Source organism: Enoplosus armatus, chromosome 1 (assembly GCF_043641665.1).
Source record: "Enoplosus armatus isolate fEnoArm2 chromosome 1, fEnoArm2.hap1, whole genome shotgun sequence".
Taxonomy (NCBI): domain Eukaryota; kingdom Metazoa; phylum Chordata; class Actinopteri; order Centrarchiformes; family Enoplosidae; genus Enoplosus; species Enoplosus armatus.
This window is the reverse complement of record NC_092180.1, coordinates 1,929,685-1,953,407: the sequence shown is the minus strand read 5'-3', so window position 1 is coordinate 1,953,407 and position 23,723 is coordinate 1,929,685. Positions and strand designations below refer to the sequence as shown.

Genomic DNA, 23,723 nt, shown 5'->3' with positions numbered 1-23,723 from the left:
GCAAAAGAGGATGTGAGCTTATGTGACAGCTCGAGCATCAGTGCATGTTTGCGTGCTCGTGTGTGCGTTCACCCCCGTGCAGGATAAGCTCGGCTGGGTCAGTTCCCCGGGGTGATAGCAGAGTGTGTCAGAATGACTAGAACATTCCTCTTGTTTTTCAAGCCGAATCCCTCTTTCCTCTCCCTCCATGTCAGTCCCTGTCTCCGTCTCTGCCTCCCCCTCTTTCTCTCTCTCTCTCTCCATATGTGTCTTAAAAATCGGAAACATGAATGTACTAAATTTACCTCCCAACAGTAACCGTGGCGTGGACCAATTGAACGGCACCGCACAGTTGTGGAATGCAACGTGGATTATGACATGGCGAGAATCGTCATAGAAACCGACGCAGCAGCTCGAACTGGCTATTTTTAGAGCCAATCATCATGGCCCGGTGAAATATCAAACTGCCTCGATAGGCCACTCATATCTCAACAACTGTTGATGTGGTGACACCAACATGGACCAAAGGCAGATTTTTTTTATTTCTATTTTTTTAAAAAAGGATTTCTTCACGCCTTTCCTCGATTAACTAGTGATGTCATATTCCAGATGTTTACATCAGCCCTGGAAGGTGGGGGACAAACACATGAATATAAAAATGTGGGCTTTAAGTTTGGGTGGCTTTGTCATCAACTGCATCCCTGACGACATCAACACATGCCATCACAATATATCTGACACTGCTGTGTGTGTGTGTGTGTGTGTGCGTGTGTGTGTGTGTGTGTGTGTGTGTTGCCTTATGTACACACTCTGGGCTTCAGTGGAGGTCACAATAAAGTTGCTTTCAAATGTATTTTTAATAGCAGAACTTATCTGCAGGTTTGTGCATGGTCTTGTTGGGGGGGGGGCGACGGCATCACTCCATGCATTCTCTCACACATAAGCCCCCCAGACTGATCCAAGATGAGTCAAACTGCACAAACCCCACATAAAATTGCACGACTGCACATTTGGCAATCTGAGACCAGGTTTGTGTCGAAACAGACTGACGGTCATTCTGGCAGAAAGAGACAAACAGTCCACTGAAAGCAGAAAAGTCAGAAAATGTTCCTACCTTTTGCTCCTCGCAGGACGAAGCCAAATCCCTCATTCTCCTTTTTCTGGAGCACCACCGTCTTCTCGTCCACCACGCAGTCACTGTGGAGGAGATGCCGAGCAGAGCGCCCGTTAGCACAGCCCATCATCCGCAGCATGGCCACGGACGCCCTGCCCGAGTGGAGGTTCATGCTGCTGGAGGAGAGTTAGTCCGGCCAGGGCAGGGCAGGGCAACCCCGACCCCACCCCACCACCACCACCGCCGCCGCCCCCTCCTCCTCCTCCTCCTCCTCCTCTCGCCGGCCTCTATCTCTATCAAACGGTATGACAGCGGCCCCGGCAGCCCGGTGACAGCATCTCCAGAAAAGAGACGACCCAAAAAAAAAACCAAAACAAAAGGGAGACGACGACGAAAGAGACGCGCCTCCCTCCCCTCTCTGCTACTCCCTTGCCGCCGCCGCCGCCGCAGCTGCAGCCTGTCAGCCGCCTCTCCTGTGCGGAGACGCGGGGTTGGCAGCGCGGTTACCCCCGCCGCTGCTGCTGCTGCGGAGGCTCCGGCCGGCGGTGTGGGAGTGCTGCGCCGTCGAGGAGAAGCGACATCAGGCTGGTGGTGATAGCGGCTTATGGCTCATGATGAGGCGGGGAGGAAGGCTGAAGCTCGCCGGGCTGGGGGGTGGGGGGTGGGGGGGTGGAGGGAGAGAGAGCGAGAGGGAGGGAGCAGCAGAGTCTCCGTGTGGATGGATGTCTAGGTGTGCGGTGCTCTGCAATGTGCAATCACTACAGAACCGACTGGCTGGTAGGGAGGGTGTGTGTGTGTGTGTGTGTGTGTGTGTGATGGCAGAGAGAGAGAATGGGGGGGGGGGGGGGGGAGTGTGTGACCAGCAGGGTGACGGCGGCGTGTCGTAGGGTCCGATCTCTGCCTAACTTACTGATCAGTTAATTGATCGATTGATCGATCGATTGATTGATTGATCGATCAGACGTTTGAAGGCTGCGGCTGTCACCTGCCAGATTCAATGACTGTCGTTCATTGTAAAAACGGTCGCCTGAGTGTGTTGCAACGTACTTTTTGACACTTGATACTATAGAAGGTAAAAGTATAAAGAACAGCGTGTGCACGTGTTGCAGGCAACAGTCTACAGGAACAACCTGCAACTTTTAGGTTCACTGGCAGTAGATTTCCATGGCCAGGGCCCAACATTTTGGTAATCAAATGACCAAAAACCAGCTGACTCACAGTGAGTAGGGGCTCCTTGGGAGACCCTGGGTCCCGGGCAGCTCCACCTATAGAACAAATGTCTGGACATAAATACTGAAACCCTCCATGTCTCTTTCCTCATTAAACAACAGAAGTGACAGCTCTGCAGTCAGCCTGCAACTGGAGCTTCAAATGCATTTATTACAAATTGCATATGACATTATGTCACCCGACAGAAACAGCAGCTGCGCTCACTTATCCTAACCTACACTGTTGTTGTTGTTGTCGTCGCAGTTATGTATATGAGGAATCCTTCATATGGTGATGCAGCTTCTCCACTACAAGAGGAGGCAAATGTGATGCACCTCTTGACGTTTAACTCAGCAGTAAGCTGTCTAACCTGACATCTCACCCTTAACTCAGCACACGTTAACCAGCTTTCACCCCGCTGGTCTTCATTTTCTGGAATATGCATAAGACGGTACGTTCCAGCTCTCATTTCCCGCAGTAATCACGGCCGGGCCTGATGTGGTGAAGCAGAGCTGAGCAGGGAGCCGGCTGGGGAGGGGTGCAACTCAAAGGCCAAGTTTGCTCCTCCAGCCTGAGGTGTTTGCTGTAAGGGTGCATCATTCAGCTTATATGAAGTGCAAGGATTACACTGAATAGACACGTGGGATGAGAGAGAGAAAAAGACAGAGAGAGGGGAGAATAAAGAAGGAGAGAGAGGTGCGACTGCCATCCTAGCAACAGTTCCCTTAGCAACACAATCTGTCTAGAGAGGAAGAAGGCCCGCACTGCTGACACACTGAAGGTTATCTCCCAGCATTCCCTTACACGCACACACACATGCACACACATGCACACACATGCACACACATGCACACAGCCTCTGGGCGGCCACTTGTAATCACACCTTGATCACCCAAATCTGACATGGTGGCAGCTTCAGTGGGTCAACACACTGCAGCAGAAAAGGGCCTGACAGTTTATCAGAGGTGTCATCTTGTTCAACAAGGCGGGGGGGGGCTGCTTTATCAAAACATAGTGGAGCATGCAGGATGTGGGACATGCTGTTTGACAGGCTGTATGGGATGAAGTGCAAGCTTACCCCTGGGAGCACGCTGCCTCAATCTGGGCTCCACCGTGGGAGGTCGCAGTGTATTTATAGTCTAGAGGAGAGGATCTGCATGCAATGCAACGGCCGTTTGTTTGTTTGTCAGACATTCATCTCCTGCTGTCCACGCAAAACTTTTTATTGGAGTTTGGAGGTCTGGCTCAGGGCTGGTTAGACAGTCATCACGCTCTTAGACTGCATGACTGATGGCAGGTGGAGAAGATAACGCACAGTAAACTATCAGTCATTGTGGACGAGGGCTTCTGACCTATCAGTGGCCGGCTCTGAATGCGGCAGAGCACTCTCAGTCCTCCGCATGCATTCATTTGTGCCGTGTGACTCTACAACGACTCCTCGGGCACCAGCATCATCAGCATTTTATCTCAGACAGCAGAGAGCTGATGCATCATGTACAAAAATCCACATCTGGCTTTCCTCCCTCTCCATCTCACCCCGCTGAAGCCTCAGTCAGCAAGGAGGGATCGTCTGTCCACAAGTCAGATTTGAAGAGTAATGGAAAAAGAAGAGAGCTCCTGCACATCTCGGTGCAAAACTTAATTGTCAAGTCGAGCTTTTAGTCTCACACCATCATCAGGACATGCAGCGTTGAAGAGTCAGCAGCAAACACATGGGAACATTTTTACAGCAACATATTTCTGACACCATGAAAAGAATCTGCTCTGTTTCTTTTTACAACTAGAAAACGTCTTCACACGAAAACTGAGATCTTTTTTTCTTTTTATGACAAGATGTTTTCATGTGTTTGTCTTCTTGGGACCACGTTGGAAATAATCCTCTCTGGATCCACAGAGCAAATTACATTAATAAAGGCAATTTTTACAACGGTAGTCTGGCCGGGAGGAGCCAGGGACATATCAGGGTGCCTTTAAGAGCTATTAGGACATGTGTTCTATTAAAGCCTTATAGACAGCATATCCTTGTAAATCCTGTATATCTACGACATCAGCGCACACAGGTGTGACCACTACAACCCCAGCCATAACTTACAGTACATTCCTCACGTTAGTCGTCACAATGAAGCATCACGCAATGAGAAATGCTTTCTTCTTCTACTCCGATGGACTGTTGGAGCGCTAGCTGTTACTACTTCTACGGTGTAGAAGGCTGCATTGATTCAAACTGAAGCAAATCTGTCCCGTCAAACAGACACGAGGTGGAGTGAAACCGCTTTTATGACTACACGTCACGTCTGATCAGCTTCACTTCCAGTAAACACCTCTCAGGCAACAGCTACCATTGAAGACGCTGAGGTCGTGTCCCGATTCCAGAACGTCTGGTTAGATTATACTTCTTTTTGAGCCAACAATAAATAAATAAATAAATAATTTAATCAGCTCGCACTGTGGGGAAGGCTCAATATTTCTCAAATAATGTCTTCGGTCCTGGTCTCTACAACTACCTATTAACATGACAATGAAATACACAGACACAGTATCAGAATATATAATGCATCTGTGTCAACCTTTCTCAAATGATGCAACTGGTCATGACGCTTTATCATCCAGTCAAACAAAGGCTTGGTGGCCAAACGTTTAGTGGCCTTTTTGTCACATCCCGTGTGTGGCCAGTGGCAACCTGGCTCTGTGGAAGGGTTGTGTTCCAGATATATCAACTGTAATTAACTTCCTTTTAATTTGTGAGCTGTTTGGCACCTTCTTCCTGCCCATAAACACACAGACCAGGAAAGTTCCTGCCTCATGCAACATTTAACAGCACCCTCTGCCAGTTAAACAACAATTATGAATCTTTAAAGAGCAAAGGAAGGACTTGATGGGAGTGCCTTGGAAAAGTCAGCTTACCAAAAACAAAATACAGCAACAGTCACATTTTAATATCTCATGCAGAGAAAAATACATATGCATATTCAGTTTGTTCCATTAGGGAGCACAAAACTGCTCAGTCTATATTCAGGTTCAAGTTTAATATCCAGCTGAGATTTCCCATGGATCTTTGAAGTCACATGGGTCTTTGCCACAATTCACAGTCGGCCAACGAGCCCTCGTCGCTGCACTGGGTGAGAGATGGTAGACATGGTTCACCTTGACCCATATTGGACGCTTAGTGGAAAAAAACACCTTCCAGCATGTTCAGAGTCCTGCCAGAGGACGTTCAGCAGAGTAATGACGGAAATGTCACACCGTCCTTATTACCACGCACATGTCCACATTTTATATATTACTACACGGGCCTGACATTTTGTCTTGCAGTGTACGGAGAGCAGTGTAGTCATTTAAAACTGACAAAAAGGCCAGTGTGTCCACTAGTTATTGTAAATCTTTCCCATCCAGTTTGGTAGAATTAGATATCTGAGCATGTTTCCTACTTTTGATCTGAAAGAAATGATTTAATCATGTACAGGACTGTCAAAGTATTCTCAGTATAATGTACTTACAGTACCAAAGGTAAACATACTCATGAAGCACAAACTGTTCTGCATCTGCATGTTGCAGCTGCTCGATTTGGAGCAAATTTTACAACCATTTTGATAAACGACGAGTTCTTCTGCATGTGTGAAAAAAGTTGTATAAAGACTTTTGTGTCTCCAGAGGGAGTGAAGTCTGATAAATTGATGAAGTGACACTGCTAGCATAACACACCTGAATCTCACAGACCAAACTGACCAACAAAGGAAGAAGGATGTGTGGAATAAAAAATACGCTATCTCTGGTTCTCCTGCATTGATTTCAATACTTAAAAACAAACAACCGTCCGACTTGAATCTGACAGTCTTACAGGAGTAGAGTGCAAAATCTCTTTTAAAGTTGGTTTCCCTGCTTTTCTCTGTTTTATGTAACTCTAAATTGAATCTCTTTGGGCTTTGAACTGTTGGTCGAATGAAACAAGCAAAGTGAAGGCATTAACTTGTTTTTCACGACTTTTTTGATTTGGAGACCAAATAAATTGATAATCCAAAAAAAAAGATGGATCAATATTGATGACGAAATATTACTTACAGCCTTCATTGATGACTCTAAATTTGCAGATAAATGAGAATTGACTCCTCAGTACTCACACTACTCATCTCTTATTAAAGTTTGTGCAACTCTGCCATGTCGTTCTGCAGCTCCGTGTCTCCCTCGGGACCTCTGCATGCACTGCTGGTGTTTTCACATATGGGTTAAAACCACTGCACGTGTTCTGCAGTGCAAACCACTGCATGCCTGATGACACCTGGCCTGGTGTGATCTAAACCAGAGCTCATTCATGTTCATCATCATGGACATCAGCTCACCTGTGAGTTCTTTGTTCACAATGGAGAATATACTCCAAGAGCTACTGTATGTATCTCAGCTCTCTCTCACACACACACACACACACACACACACACACACACACACACACACACAAACTGAGGAGTACACATCTATCTTCATTGCTAATGAAGCTTGTGTTGAAGTGGATGTGACAGAAGAGAAGAGTGGAGCAGAAGACGGTGAAAACCTTGGGATTCAACGTCAGGTGCCATTAGACAGGACTTTTCATGGGATTGCATCTTAAATCCTCTTTTCCTACTTTAGCTTTTCCCTTTCGTTCGTCAAGAACAGAGGAAAAGGTTCCATCAAACGCTGACTGAGGATTATAAAACAAACAGCTCCATATAGAGACAAATTTATATTTAGTACATACAGATTAGTATGTAGATTTTATAGTTTCATTGCACCCAAGAGATTGTAAATCTGACACTAAAAGAAAAAGTATATACAGAATATATACGTGTGTGTGTGTGTGTGAGGTCTCACCTGGAGGCATCAAAGCTGTCGTAGGAGCCCACAGTGTAGTGTCTGAAGAGCTTCCGTCTGTCAGCACGGTCCGCTCGGGAATCTGCCAAAACACAGCAGAATGAGATCAATATTCACGTCCCATTTGTATACAAATCAATCACTGCTGTTAGGAGGACGGCAGGTCTGTGGACAAGTATTGGACAGTAAAACTGTAACCCCTTGACAAATGCTGTTACTGCACATGAGACGCTTCTGTCTGAGCAGCCAGGCCAGGAACAACAACATTTGAACCTTAGTCACTTTGGGAGAAGTTACACACTGTCCTTTGCTGTCCTTTGACCTGAGGACTGTCTCAGTGTCCCACTCTAAGTGTCCAGCAAAATCAAACCTGTCCCTTGGACGAACAGCTGTAGCTTTCATGATTAAGTTTGCACTTTAATAATGACAATCAGCTGTATTATTATGCAGTAATGCTGTTTATTCCTGAACATTAACTGAATTCTTTGGCCACAAAGAACAGAATTTGACATATCATCACATTAAAAGGTTGTTAAGTCGAACATGTTTGCAAACAATTGCCTATTTGTAGTCAAATGTAATTATTCACTGTCCTTTCAGCTCCCTTTCGACACCAGCTAGCCGCTGATTTGTCTTTCTGCCGTGTGGTGGCGGGCAGGTAGCCTACAGTGTGTTTATCAGAGCTGTTTGGCTGAATACAGCCACCTGCTGCTATTGATACCAGCAGAGTTATTACCCAAAAAAAACAACAACAATGCGCTGAAATATGCTAAAACACCCTGGAGAGCTGAGGGCAGCTGCAGAGTTGGGTGATAATTCTCTGTGGATTTGTCACTATGAGCAACACCTTTCACATTACACATCATTTAAACTGTGTTAATATTAAAATATTCATGAGTGCAGCTGGCAACCCCTTGAAAGTCACAGGCAATGACGGTCAGCAGACACACATTCTTATTCTAGACTGGCAGTTCTTTGGTGCAACTATTTCAACAACTCTCATAATGCCAGTGATATTGGTTTATGTATATTTGAAATTTACAGTAAATAATGTAAATATTTGCAGATAATTTGAGATGGACGATCAGTGATAAACATCTGCAAACACTGCGTCACTTAGAGGCCCCTAGTTAACGTGAATCAATATAAATAGAGAAAAGTATTAAATCAAAGGTCTAGCTCGCAATATTGGCTAACAAATGGAGAAATAAGAGACCTGACCATTTAACCTACAACTGCAGAAGGTTACAACACCTTGAATTCCAGGACACACCAACACTTGATCAAATGTTGGCGACTCAAAACATCTTCTGTGTGCGCAGCAACATTAAACTATATACTTTCACAGACTAAAAGAAAGCAAAGTGTCAAAAAAGATCTGGTTTTACATTTGAAACACACACATGACCTCCAGAGTGAAGCTTCCTCCTGTCGCATCCACTTGTCCTATTCAGCATCTCTCTCTCCCTCTCTTTCATTCCTTCACATACTCTCTCACACCAGCTGTCACACTTTCACAGAAACGCCATCTCCTCTGATCCGGCTTAGATCTTGTCATCTTTGCAGGAACATTTTTTTTCTCCCCCCTGATTCTACGTCCACAGTGTCAGATTGGAGGAGGGAGGGATGATGCTGGAAGAACATGATTGACCGATAGAGATAAGATGAAAAATGGGTTACGGCTTTGTTTTGCTTTTTTACAGAAAAGAAGGAGGGGTGGGGGGGGGGGGGGGCAGAGTTAATATGTGTAAGAAGACAGGAATGGAAAGAGAGAGGGAGAGAGAGAGAGGGAGAGGGAGAATAGTATATCCACAACATAGTCACACTCCATAGCAACTGCTGTCTGACTGCGACCAGCTGGTTTCTATGGTCACAGATCAATGGAGATGGTGCATGCATGGTGTGTGTGTGTGTGTGTGTGTGTGTGAGTGTGTGTGTGTTTGTGTGTGTGCATATGCATAACTGAATGTGAACACAAAGTATTAATTTCTGTGTGAAAACATGCACATTACACTGCATCTGTATTTGTGTCTTTGTTCTGTCAGCTGTTTATACTGCAAGCATGTGTATAACCGTGTGTGTGTGTGTGTGTGTGTGTGTGTGTGTGTGTGTGTGTGCGAGCAGCAGTGGATTCTGTTGGCATCTGGGCCTCCCTGGGTGCCTTCCAGGTCTTTATTTTTCCCTCCTCGCTTCCTTCACTCGTATCTCACCTCACGGTGGGAGGGGGAGAAATGTGAGAATGAGCTGGAGGAACTGACGCGTTACGCGTCCGGCCTCCTCTGAAACAACATCATTACCTCCAGCATGACGTGTTTCACAGCTCTATCACCTCTCACTGCAATCATGATGGATTATGTGATTCGCTGTTGTACTGGGAGCTTTCTTATCTGTGTTTTCAGTAAATTTTACTTCACATTATTCTATTTATTTATTTTTAGACTTGCTAGTGGCTCGGGGGACGGCAATGTCGGCCTCTCAAAACCTATTGGATGGATTTCCATTAAGTGTGGTTCACACCCTGAGGATGGATTGTAATAACTTGTTTGAATGTTTTTAAATGAAAGATGAATTAAACCCATTACAGCATTTGTAAGTGTGGTTGTGAGAAACAGACTTTTCAAACAGTCATGTTATCTAAGCACATTAGAAATGTCGCTGTTGGCTCTATATCATCTTTTATAGTTTCATCAGATCGGCTGCAGTATCCAATTACTAAAATAATTACCAGCCCCGAGGCCACCTGATGCCTTCTGATGGTGAGTAAATACAGCGTGCACGGTGTGATACAACAAACTGATCCTCGAACACACATCGTGCATCCCCAAAACACTGCTCACCTACAATAGTGATGACATTTATCAGATGCGGCTGCTGTTATTGTGTGATGGTAAAAGTCTACGTGTCTCTGTGGCGCAATCGGCCAGCGCGCTCGGCTGTTAACCGAGAGGATGGTGGTTCGAGCCCACCCAGGGACGATCGGTTGTTATTGCAAATTTCCCTTATTACAGAGGATACTACGGATACAATCATCCTCCGTCACACTGAACATAAGTGTAAATTCATAAAAGCACCTCTCTACAGTAAAACATCGTGAGTAAACAGTCAAATAGGGAACTTGATCTCTGTGCTTGTTCTGTACGATGCTGTGTAACGAATAGTCAGCCGCTTCAGGGAGATGAGTTACTGTGATCTCTTCTGTCTTCTGTCACCGTGAGGTAACCTGCAGCTTCTCACCAACTGAAACTGTTCACCTGATCTAACAAAAACACAACGTGTCGGCAAATGATGATATCACAATGTCACTCCCGTACTTTACGGTGACGTGTGACTTGTTTGGGTCATTAATCCAAAACTGGTACAGGATCAGCTGAACCTATTTTAACAGGCACCAAAGTGCGGTGCTTGAATGCGAAATTATCTCTAAAATCAGGTTAATTAGTCAGTGTTATTTGTAATGATACAAAAATAACACAGAGCTGCTGCGCACAGATAATGTGCAGTGCGTGTAGCTACCGTCGAGGACGCAGAGGTCATGTTGTCTGCACTTGCATTTTATTTATTTTATCTTTGTGAATTTGTTGGTTCTAGAAACCTGGAGAAGTTTACATTCTATAATTACAAACTCACACTTGGTGGGTGTTTAATGAGCATATTCTACCCCATGAAAGTTATTCCTGGCAGTGTGGAGAAGGCATCGAAACATTTACACCTTCATGTTGACAAGTGGTTGAGTCGGGGCTGTTTTTGTTCTTCTACAGAAAATGTCCACATCATTTCCAGCCTCCATCTTTTGAAATAGTGAGGACATTTGATTGATCTTTATATTATTATAAGTATTAATAAGTAATATATAAGTGTATAAATATGCTCAAATGGTTGCTGCTGTTGTTGTCAGGCTTTTTTGTGAGCTCAGTGAGGTTGAGGCGTCATTCTCAGCTCAGTTACACAGAAAATAATTCACCTAAATCTGCAGCGCTTGCTTTCTGGTCTGGGAGGCTGGTGCCCCCCCGACACCACTATACCTGCTTAACCACAAGCTCTGTGTGTGTGTGTGTGTGTGTGTGTGTGTGTGTGTGTAGGCCATGAGTTTCCTCGTGTGTTTCCCCTACATATCTCCTCAAGTGCTCTCAGGGGTCCAAACCTGAACCCTAACAAAGCATGTCTAAGCAGGGCTTAATCCTACTGCATCACATCGATTTGAATTAGAGGGATTAGAAGCTAAAGGTGTTTAAGTTAAATCAGCGAGTGTGTGTGTGTGTGTGTGTGTATTGATGGGATGAAAAGGTAAGGCGCAAAAACCCTGATAGGGTTGCACAATTCACATATGAGAGAGGGAGAAGATAACGATTGTTACGATAATTTTAACCTTGCATAAAAATGTCAAATATTTTAGACTGTAAAGTCGTTTTCTGTGTCTTTTAATTGCACTCATAATATTTCTGTCAGAAGATCATCCAGTTCTGCACAGGTACCAACTGTTAATATGCAGTATAAGTCCACCATGACATATATAAGGGGAGATTAGCTTAGCTTAGCACTGGAGATCTCGCTTGTTTTTATCCATACACAGAACAGTAATGCATAAATGACAATTTGTGGTTTTAGAGTGAGCTATGTGCTGGAACTATTTCTTGATGAACAACACTATATCTGCTCATCCAGCACCTCTGTGTAGCATCTCTGTTGGTTGCCTGGCAACCTCATGGTAAGGACAAGACTCTGAGAAGTCACTGCTCCTGGCTGTTCTTCACCATGGAAAAGTTACAGCACATAACTCCCCTTAAAAAGAACAAAATGGCGTTTGTGTATTAATTCAAGAAACTAAATACTGGCTTTTCATTGACTTCAGAGGTTCTTCTACGAATGCTTTTGAACTTCAGAGTATGCTAAGCTAATCGCCTCCTGACATCTTCTCATCTAAGTCTCAGTAACAAAGCAAATAAGGATATTTCACAAAATGTGAAACTATCCCTTCAAAGACGAAGACTTGATGTGTAGACAGCTGGAGGACACGTGTGTTCCACTCTAACTAACTACATCTACCTGTCAAATCATTTTGGCAAAAAGGGGGTGTTTCTCAGTTGGCTGATATTTCCCCAATCAGCCACCATTGTTAGGCTTCATGCAGGCCATTCACTGCCCGTCTAATTGCAGCACACACACATGCATAGCCTGTGGCCTTGGCCGAGGCTGCCTTTGAATGGGTCTTTGCGAGCCACCATACTGTGCTCCCATTTTCTGACAGGCTTTCTTTGCAGGCAGACCTGGGGGCAATTTGGCTGTGGCACAGTGTGAGAGAGCTCCCTCTGCCAATGGCCTTGGGTTGGGCTTTAAAATAAGCCACCCAGAAGAAGGCAAACAGCGAGAGAGAGAAGAACAAGTTGCTCCCCATCTGCCTCTATCATTGCTGACATACTCCTGAGAGCAGGGAGGACTAAGAGAGCGGGTGGGTGTGAGGGGTTGACTCCAGTAACACTGTGCTTTGTGATAATGTCAATAATTAAACACTGTCAGAGAATAGAATACCAGAGGATGAAAAAGATTGTGGACTTTTTTAAAACCTGCTTCCTCTCATGGACAAACTGACAGCTCTCACCACAAGACGACGGCAACGACCAGAGAGACACCAAGCACGAGGACAAATGTGATGTTAATGGGGGACAGAGCATGGCGTGATATGTTCTTTAGCTTGCACCCAGAGGACATCAGAGCACAGCTGAGTTAGCAGAGCGATGTAGCTTTGTGCACCACAGCCTGGGGAGACGGAAAGAGAGACCGGGAGACGAGCAGACAGAGCAGCAGAGACGCATGCAGCTCATGCACTGAAAAGAAAGAGAAGCCACGTGGCATCATGCTGCCTCGGGAACCTTCAGCATTTAGCCTTAGCTTCTGTTCTTTGTGTCCCCTCTCTCTCCACAAAACTGGGTGATGGCAAACAGAACGTGTCCTACATAAGTCAATGTCCCACCTCCAACCGCCATGCAACCCCGAGTGATTAGACTTACAGCTCCTCTCCTCGGTGGCCTTGGCCGGGATCTCCTCCACACAGTCGGCTGGAAACCAGCCCACCTGGCCGTGGGCGCTGCCCTCCCAGAAACCCCCCTCTCCGATGCTCAGAACTGGACCAAGGGGAAGGAGAGTGAAGAGGAGGGGTGGGGGGGGAGTTGGGTAAGTGGTATGAAGACAGTGAATAATGACATCGGTTTCAGAGCACAAAATGACCAAAGACAAGAGTGCGTTCCCAGAGATTAAAGCGCGTAATCTAAACACCACATTTAAATAGAAAGTAATAAAACATTAAAGCAAAGGTTTCTGCTTACACGTCTCAAATAACCTCAAAACTGAGGCCGACAATAAACAGAGCAGGATAAAGGATGTTATAAAGGACGTTACAAACGTGACATTATTCATCATGGAGCCTGGTCTGCACTGACAACAAGCTCACAGTCTTCAAACATTTTCTCCTTGAGAAGTTTGTGTGAAGACGATTCTGGTTTGTGGCAAACTGAGATGTTTGTAAAATGTGTCTTTGGTCGACACTTAACAGAGATTATATTTGCATTTTCCACTAAAACCCAAGAAAAGGTATTTTAAAATGTTTTTGCAGATTTTATGCCTGAGAAGGGATAATTAAGAAAGGGAGGTCACAGTTTGTTTCATTCCAATTTTGTTAACTCCTTAACATCCAGTTTTCACCTTTTCCCCCCCTTAAGGTAGTGAAATCATATTATTCCAAACCATGTGACAAGATCGTATTTATTCTGTATCTTCTTGTTTCAGCTCCTCATTGAAGCAGCTGAATATGATGTTTACACTGATTGAAATATTTATGGTTTATCATCACCTACATACGTTAGCTAGCAGCTACTTGTTTTGCTGTGCAGAAGCTGTACTGTATGTGACAGCAAGATTAAAAATAATTCACCTCTATAAAGATAAATATGGATCAGTAATTATCTTAGACCAAATTGTTCCTGTTGAGCATTAAAAATAAAGTGTTGGTAAAGAGAAGGTCATAATATTACATTTACACATTAACAGCAGCTTAACATAGATGTTTCTGGCATGAAGCACGTCCTCCTCGATTTCTCAGTAAATAAAGCATTTTGTGCCCATTCATCAACGCCACAGACCTGCAGTGTATCAGACTCCCTTAATGTCTGCAGATGAGGAGGATGTTATTCCTCGGCATCTGTATTTAGACCCTGTAGAGCCTAGGGAGTCATTTTCATCAGATATGGTAATTTGCTGTTTGATTTCCAGTTGTCTCATTTTCAGACACAATTATGAAATGAAGGCAGCAATGAATCAGTGCCTTTTATTTGCTTTTTTTGATTTTAGTATTCATCATTCATCCTCCAAGGAGGAGAAATTCTTCTTTTCTCTCTCTCTACTTTGGGTCAGTGGTGGAATGTAACTAATACATTTACTTTACTTGAGTATTTCACTTTTATGCTACTTCACACTTGTGTTACATGGTGACTTACTGACACGTGAACAACACTGTCTTTACTGGAGGTCAAGGCTGGGAAACGAAGGTCATCCTCAGTCTCACCTTTGACCCTGTCGCTCTTGTAGAGGTTGATCTCTCCCTCGGCCTGGGCGGTGTAAGGGCGAACCACCACAAAATGTCTCCCAGGAACCGCACTGTACAGCTTCCTCCTGGTGCCTACTGCCTCGCCGTGACTGCTGGGACTGACAGAGAGGGAAGAAACACCACCGGTCAGGACTGGAGGTTAGAGCACAATTTGAAAATCTCATTTACATTTAGTGGGTACAATAATACAATAACACTTCATTCAATAGTCCTGCGGGAAAGTCAGAGTTTGAAGTGCTGTCACACCAGCTGCATTAGTCGTGAACACGGCAAAATGATTTAAAATGGCAATGAAAATATTTTATGCAAAACTTTGTATATTAACTGACGTCATTCAGAAATCTCCATTTGAAATCAATTCAAAACGCCATCTTAATAATTACCTGAAATATTGCCACAATATTTCCGCAAAGAATATGTGGGAAAAAGGTGTTTTATAAAACTTTAAAGCTACTTAAGGAGAAATCTGAGAGGATCCTTAAAGGTTGAAAAGTCAACAACATTTCAAACTACCTGCTCAAAAGGTTGTAAAAAAAATATAAGAAAGGAACATCATGAGCTTCCCCAAATTAGCATTAAAAACAGGCTATTTGTCCTTTTGTCTATCGCCTGCACACACACACACACACACACACACACACACAAGCCAATTATGCACAGGAGATATTCCGAGGCCAGCAGGCACGTGTCTCGCAGTAGTAAGTGGGGCAGAATATGAGCTGCAGTGGCTTCTGGGTAGTGGACAAGACACTCTAAAGACCACACAGGGAGCTAGCCGGGATTTAGGACTCAGAGAGGGAAAATATCAAACTGCCAAATTACGACAGCAAGAAGTACTCCACGAGAGGATCAGTGTGGTGTAAGACCAGCCAGGTCTTCCAGAGACATTTATTCCTGCTTGTTACATGTGAACAGAGTGACGGAGGCTGTATTTATTTGTCTGTACGTAAAACGTGGTTATAAAAAGCTGCATCAAAACAACAGTGATCTCCAACACTCCCTCATGCATCTATGGAGGCGAGAGGACGACAGCGGTGCAGGTTGATGTACCCGACATGATAATGTAGCACCACTTAGTGGTCAACTTTCATAACAACACTTACCACAACAGATGGAATGATAGATTGAGAAAACAAATGTCACCAAGGACCAGAATTATGCAGCTCTTACAACCAAAAATGTAAGTACATGATTTCACAGAGAATACATCCTTGAAGGTGTATTTATCAGATTAGATTCCTTTTTAAATCAGCAGTAAATCACTTGTTTAGAAATTGATTTGATTAAAAACCTGCAAGCTGTTGAAATGTTATTGAACATAAACGTAAATATATAAATTACTTTTTATATGAAGCCAAGCCACAAGGACAGCATTCAAGGTGTCTTTAATATAAGCTTAAATGAACAGATAATATAACCTCTGCACATGCACACAATCTGAGTGATGCACAGAGACAGAAAGGGTCCAGAAGAGTCAGAGATAAAACCACAGCGTAGGTTTAAAAACTAGGAGATTAAAGAGAAAGAAGGAAATGGAGTGCAGGAGCAAGGAATTGAGAGAGAGGAAGGAAATGTTTTTTTCAAGTAAGTGGGTCACCTTGTCCTGTAGACTGCGCTCCTCCTCAAACCTTCACAGGCCTTTGGAGAGCTAACCCCATTCAATACCTAGTGAGACTGCTCGCACATTTTCCAAGGGAAAGCCACGGACAAAACTGCAACTGTGCACTCTGAGCAGCTAGAAATACTCTGCGCACCACTGAGAGGCATCATGCTGTAGTATTCAAACACAGCTGTTTAAAAAGCTCTGGTGACACTTCTGCTTGATGGCTGACATCTTGTGTTACACAAGATTGTACTAAGTCTCAACTGGTTCTGTTCAACCTTTTTACTCTGCAAATGCATCACAGTAAGGGCTGGCCTCGTTCAAACCCTTCGTTCATTCATTTAAACCGTCGTTTAAAGTTGAGTCTTTCTTGATGCTGAAAAAAACATGAAAACAGGTACAAGTTCTGTTCAACAACTGCACAACATCACGGAAAAACCCCCAACTTCCAATGACAGTTTCTACATTTAACCCCAACCTTGTTTAGAGAGATATCAGCCTGATCAAACTGCTGATAAACACTATTAATTACTAGTAATCTAATTACACTTTAGAGCACAAACATTATGAGACGTTTTCCACTTCTAGTAATGACATTTTGTCGATGCAATAGAGGGGACAATCTATTAAAGCACGGCAAAAGTACGTTTTGAGGTGGGCTAAGACACGTGGGTCTCATTAAGACATCTACTTTAAAGAAGAAATGAACAATATAACCTCATAAACCAAAGCTATGTATGCAGATGTGGGCATTACATAACCCTCTAGCATCTGCTACTCCGGCTACTGCGCTTCACAGACTTTTGAGACAGAGTTGAAATCAAAAACAGCTGACGACTGAAACTCATTACTTTTCTTGTTTTTAACTGCACTATTATATTAAAGTAGTTATTGCACAAAGTCAAAAGAGACAGATTAACAAGAGAATGGTCACGATCGTTGTGGCAGAGATGTCCTGACTTTCAGTTCCTCGCACATGTCAAAAATAATGAAAACATCTTTCAGACGTCATGCTGCAAGTTCTTTACCGAGGCTGTCCGTTAAGAAGACGTAGTCTCCGAGCCCGAGGAGACATTACCCCGATGACATCACTGTGACATCATCAGGGTCATTTTCTCAGACTTGACAAAAGCACCGCCAGAGCCACAGAGGACATTATACAACTGTTTGCAACACACACTAAGGTGAACTCAGCACACTGGAATGACCTTTTAACAACAAATCTTGCATCTTGCTATCCTGTAGTGATACTTTGAGGGCACTGAGCTCTACAAAAGGGGGTGAGACATCATACTTTACGACACATGCGCATGCAGTCATCTCTCACAGCTGTTACTTTATTGAGTGGTGTCCCTTCTGTGTTGGAAGATGTGCTTTTATTGTGAAAATTTTAAATAAAGTAGGTACTCTCGCACCCCGGCCGCAACTTTTTACACATCTCATAAAAGGTTGTTTTCATACAGAGAAACAAGTCATCATCCATCGCTGCTGTGGGACCGTGCTGAATCTGTTCTTGTTGGTATAATGATGTGGGAGAAACATTTCCCACGAAGCCACTTCAGATTCAGATGAAACTGAATCCGGCCTACGAGATCAGCAGGTACCGGCTGAGATGGAGAAACTGTCAGCCATGTTTTCCCTCATGCGTTTTTTTTTTTTTTCTTTTTTTGGGGGGCAATTACCCAGGTGGCTTTGAGGTGCTAATTAGACAGTGTTGATTAATACCAGCTGTGCATAATTTGTGCTATTATTGGATGATCACCCGAGACAAGGAGAGCGAGGGAGAGAGGGAGAGAGGGAGAGAGAGAGCAGCAACATTACAGTGCAGACGCAAATACAGCACAATCAACATTTACATTTTTTTTTACATTGTGCAGTTTGCTCACGGCCACTGTGATCACGTCACACATGCACACAGAAGAGAGAGAAACGAGGACCCCATTTACACCTGCTATTAACATGCAATCTGTGTCTGATATCTGGCTCAGGAAAAACAATAAAAATAAAAAATATTCACTCTCGTTTGAACTGAACTGACTCCTGATCTCATATGTTCACCAGCTAGTCACCATATTTCTTTCCCAGTCTGCCACTGATTGCAAATAAATGTATCCCTCGTTTATCATCTCTGCTTGATGTTCACTGACTTTGCTGATATGTACATGTTATACACATTAAATCAGAGAGCGGTTTGAATAAAATGCCTTTCTTTTCCATAGCAAGTTAACGTTAATGCTTTTATCTTGTGTCGTGCTTCTTCTTCTTCTTCATTTCATATTATTTTGTCCACGTTCCATACTTTAGTTTGTGTTGGTTATCTGTGTTTCGATGTGTGTGTATATTGCTTTATGACAGAATCAAATGAATCAAGGGAATTCTATAATCACGTCAAACTCACAGAGGAAATCTTCTCTGTGGTGTAATCTTATTTTGTTCATCATCTGCAGACCTACAGGACAGCGAAGTGATATGGAGGTCTGGACACACAAGAGTAGAAATGATGGTGACGGTACTTTTCTATGTAATGGCCCCTGACCAGATCACAGCTGTGCTGGAACTCAACAGTAAAATATTAGCAGTAAAATATTTGTGAGTCATACACACTCCTCTAACCTCGAGGTTCATCAGTGAACATTGTGATGACGGTCTCATTCTGTTCAAACTCAAAACAACAGTGTTTTCAGCGGCGATGGTCTGCAGATCTATCCGTCCTGACGCTGGACACATCTCACTTCTCACCACATTTAGCTGGGAAGCTGTTGCCATGACACCCCGGGGCTGACTGACAGCTGTCACCGTGTGCTTGTTTGTGCGTATAAGTATGTGTGTGTGTGTGTGCGTGAGCGAGTGTGGGCTCACATGTGCATGTGTGTTGCATTCTAACAAATGACATGTCAAGTGGGAGCAAGGGGGTGCCACGGAAACGTTGTCATGTGTGTGTGGGTGGAGGTTGGACGAGGGGGGGATGGGATTACGGGAAGGAGAGAAACGAGGAAGAGCAAGCGAACGCAGAAGCAAAGAGAGAAAGCGCTGGAATTATGGGCTTTAAAGGGCATCTGGGGGGGGGGGGGGGGGGGGGGGACGCCTAGAAGAGCACTGACAGCTAAAGTTCACACTTATTGGACACGGACCGTCAGCAACAACACAATCCTGCCATCTTCGCTGGCTTATAGCAAGGTCATTTCCACTGACATCTGTCGTGAGCTGCATTTATTAAATATAAATGATATTTAAATCATTCCAACAATACAATTAACATTTGATTATTAATCCGTCTTAAAAATGAGGGCAATTACACATCCATGGAGTTGAGGGCACATAAATGTTCTCAGTGAGAGTCCTAAGCTGAATGTCCTCTATAAAGGCATTATGTCATCATGCAGTATCTACTATACACACCTCCGACCCAACACTTGACTTTTCTTAGTGTCTGTAAATCCTGTGAAAAGGCCAAAACCGACAATGTGTTAGTCCATCTATCAATACTTTCCCTACTGTGGCTCTCAGCCACAAGCCCATTTATTCCTACTGAAGATCACAAATATATAATTTCATTTTTTTTTTTAAAAAAGCTCAGTAATTTCCTAAAACAGTTGGTCGTTGTAGTTTTTATCAAACGTTACTCAAACATCAGGAAAGAGTGCATTTGTTGGGGACTACTTTCAGCGATGGATGAATCCACATTTGGTGCTCTTGTGAGTGTTTGGGGCAGCAGGACGGTGTGTGTGCGACTGAGTCAAAACAAACTACAGTGTGTGTGTTCATGCTTCAAGGCTCAGAGGAAGAAGAAACATCAGGCGGTGACACACACACAACACAAGATTTGAGTTTCAAAACTGTTGTTATATACTGAATATCAACGTTGATCATATAAATGGGCCCCTGAGGAACTCAAAGGTCACTCATTTCCTGGTCTCTATAGGAGCTGTGCAGATCCAGGACTACGAATGTCCCCGATGACCAGCCCTGAAGATTAGGTCACAGACCTACATCATTAGTAATTTTGCATTTTGCAATTATTACCCATTAGTTCTCATTTTCTATTGGCTAAGAAGGATCCTCCTGCCCTCTCGCAGCAGGTACCTTATTCAGTCGTTGTTGGGGAGCTCCCTTCCTGGTGGAGCAAAAGGGGTAGCTGAGGGCTGATCGGGCCGAACCATGTGCTGCCATGTCATGGGGGGATTTGGGTTTAGTTCGTTTGGTTTTGTATTTAGTTGTAGTTGGTCCATCGTGTTTACCCCTTGTGTGTCATAGTGGCAGGTCAGTTTGTTCAGCTAACACCTTGTTTAGTTGTAATATTGAGTATAGTTATGTTGCGTCGACCTCTTTCATCGGCCTTAACGGTCCAAATCCCAAAGATATTCAATTTACGATGATGTAGAACAGCGTGATGAGAGAAGCAGAAAAAATGTTAATTAATGAAGAAATCTGAGTGATTTGATTGTAATTTGCCTCAGAATAAAAATACAGATTGTCAGTCAATGCATCACATTGACAAACTGATCACCACCTAAATGGCTGCAGGTGCCTGTAAGGACTTGGAGATGAAGCGAAGGTCACACTAGTGGTTGTCAGATGAAAGACACAACGCTGGAGGCTGCAGTCTCACATTATTGTAAATCCATGAAACACCAGCAAAGCAGATGCGACGACAGCGAAGTTCCTCAAGATTCTGCACTAAACCGCTGTCAGTTCAGCTCGCTCCCTCTCGACGAGCCCCGCAAGTGTTTTAGTGAAGTGTGTCAAAAGACATGATAGTGATGTTCATGTTACTGCTGAAGCAAAGGCAACTGTCCTCCCCCGTTCCTCTGGCCCTTCTTTCATCTCCTTCGTCACTTGTCCCCTCCACCCTCGCTCTAAACCCCTCATTCTGCGCTTTTATTCTCTCTTCTTCAGCGGCCTCCTCCTCCTTTCTCTGCTCTTCATCCTGTCTTAATTCTACCGCTTCATCTTCACATCTTTGCTATAATGTACAGTGCATCTCCCCTTTCCTCTCCTCTCCTCGACATTGGACAGAGGCAGAGCTACAGAGTGTGGGTAGTGTTGGTGCAGCAGAGTGCTTCCAAATGTGTCCATCTGCCAGGGAAGAGGAGGAGGAGGAGGAGGAGGAGGAGGAGGAGGAGGAGGTAGAGGAAAAGGCCAGAGAGCATGTGTCTTAATCGGGATTGACAGTTACATCGCTCCGAGATAAACGCCCGTCACACTTTAATCCTCTACCGATCACATGCTCTCGCACACACAGACAGATTTACATGGTGGCATTTCTGAATGAGCTTAGTCAGGTGGAGGTGGACACACACACACACACACACACACACAGACACACACACACACACACACACACACACACAGACACACACACACACACACACACACACACAGACCTTAAGTTAGAATGAGCATTCTTAAAGCAGGTATATGGAGCGCACATACTGCATACATACAAATTCACACACATTTTCAAAGTGTCTGTAGGCAACCATAGCAACAGTTGCCGTGGCTACTGTAGGAAGCCAGTCTTTTTGATGGCACGTTTCCCAGAGGAACCCGTCATACATCGTATTGCATGGGGGATGGTGGGATGGGATGTATACTGCATATACAGTACATGAAGACTTACTGTACGCTGCCAGAGCTCTGAGGAGACACAACTCCCATCGAGAATGCCTTAAAGGCTAAGTTCCCCCAAATTACAAAAAACAAACACACAAACAAACATTTTCCTCGTCATGCAGATAGTTTTCGGTTTTATTTGTCCAGGGTCTGAGACATCTGTGTCTGTCATTTCTGCCGAGAAACCAAATCAAATAGAAGCGACTGGACTTCAGTTTGTGGCCGTCACAGCATTGAAAAACTACACGGAAACAAGAGCAGACTAACGGGGACTTTGCTCTTTGTTGCTGTTGGATTTTGTACTTAGTTCTACTTTGTTTGTACTTTGTGAGTACTGTAGCGAGTCAGCACTGCACTCCTTTAACACTGCCCGACTCAAGATGGACAGTTTAAAAGGATCAAAATCGTTGCAGCAGAATTGTCTTTCATGTTCCGAACATTCTTCTTCCTTGGTGTTGCATTACCCACAATGCAACATGAGCGCCGACAGTTGGCGAGTTGATGACAGATGAGCAGCAGCTACAGAGGTCTTTCTAACGCCACACCAACAGACTGTTTTCTGTTTCAAACTCGTCGGCTGACTCAGGTGACATCACTGGAGGACATTTATCAGACTTCACGCAGCTCCTCTGAGACACTGAAGACTGCACCACCTGTTGGTGTTGGTGTTAAATCTGTGTGTATATATATACATGTTCTCAAAACCTGGACAAACAAAACCAAAACTGCAAGAGGTAAGGCAGAAATGTTTTTTGTAATTTGGGTGAACTGATGCTTTACGCTTCATCTCCATCCAGAGGTCTGGAGGAAATCTTCTCTGTGGTGTAAAATGATTTTTCTCTCGATTTTCTCCAGACCAGAATTTCTGTGTGACGGTGGTGACATCTTAAAGGTAACTGCTAAAAGCCGGCGCTGACCAGATCGCAGCTGTGCTGGAACACGACAGCAAAATATTGACGGTAAAATATTTGTGAGTCATGTGTTCGCCTGTGACCTCCAGGTTAGTGAGCCTGGATCGTGTTAAAAGAAAAAAGAGAATAAACAGAGTGCGGATCTCAAACTGTCACTCCTTCCTTCTGATTCACTCACTCACACAAACAGCTCTCCACCCTCCAGTGCGTTGTAGAGGCTCACCTGGGCTGGCGCTGTGAAGGTAGAGCCCGTCGGGCCTCCTCCCCCAGCCGGCTGAGGGAGGGCGACCGGCTCCTTGCCCCCCTCCCCATGGTCCGGACCACCACGTTGCCATTGGGGCTGCCGCTGGGCATCTGCTGGAGCAGCTGGGGTGATAGGCTGCGATGCAATGCTGAGGAGCCAGGCTGCGAGTGACCCTGCTGGGGGGCCCTGTGCAGGTGGGGCTGGGCGTGTTGGTGCTGCTGCAGATGGGGGGCCCAGTTGCCAGGAGAACCGTGCTGCTGCTGGTACTGACTGACTGTTAGGTTGTTGTCGCTGTTGGAGCGCAGGAGGACCCGTGGCGCTGATAACGAGGAGGGGGACTGGTCGTTTCCGCTGCCGTTGCCAGAAGACGGACCCCGGCGGCGTTTGGAGTAGGCTGGAGCCTCGCGGAAAGGCACTGCAGAGGAACGAGGGAGAGAAGGAATCACATTTTTGTTCATCTTTTTAAATTGTAGCATTTCGTTTCTGTGTATTTCTAAATGCTGATCGACAGGACGTAATGTTTGACCTGAGGACACACACACACACACACACACACACACACACACACACACACACACACACACACACACAGCTGACTGAGCAAAGTA

The 23,723-nt window shown here is 44.6% G+C and overlaps 1 protein-coding gene and 1 non-coding gene across 2 annotated transcripts in view; one reads left to right on the top strand and one right to left on the bottom strand.

Annotated features, from left to right (window-relative positions):
* Positions 1 to 23,723, bottom strand: part of LOC139297107 (SH3 and multiple ankyrin repeat domains protein 2-like) — a 110,009-nt gene that overhangs the window by 38,090 nt on the left and 48,196 nt on the right. The window contains exons 10-14 of the mRNA XM_070919718.1: positions 23,095 to 23,530; positions 14,703 to 14,842; positions 13,153 to 13,266; positions 7,148 to 7,229; positions 1,094 to 1,176 (exon numbers count right to left, since the gene is read on the bottom strand). Of these exons, the coding sequence (XP_070775819.1) occupies positions 1,094 to 1,176; positions 7,148 to 7,229; positions 13,153 to 13,266; positions 14,703 to 14,842; positions 23,095 to 23,530 (855 nt within the window). The remainder of the gene's footprint in view (positions 1 to 1,093; positions 1,177 to 7,147; positions 7,230 to 13,152; positions 13,267 to 14,702; positions 14,843 to 23,094; positions 23,531 to 23,723) is intronic.
* trnan-guu (transfer RNA asparagine (anticodon GUU)) lies at positions 10,049 to 10,122 on the top strand. The gene has a single exon. It is a non-coding gene; the product is annotated as a tRNA-Asn (tRNA).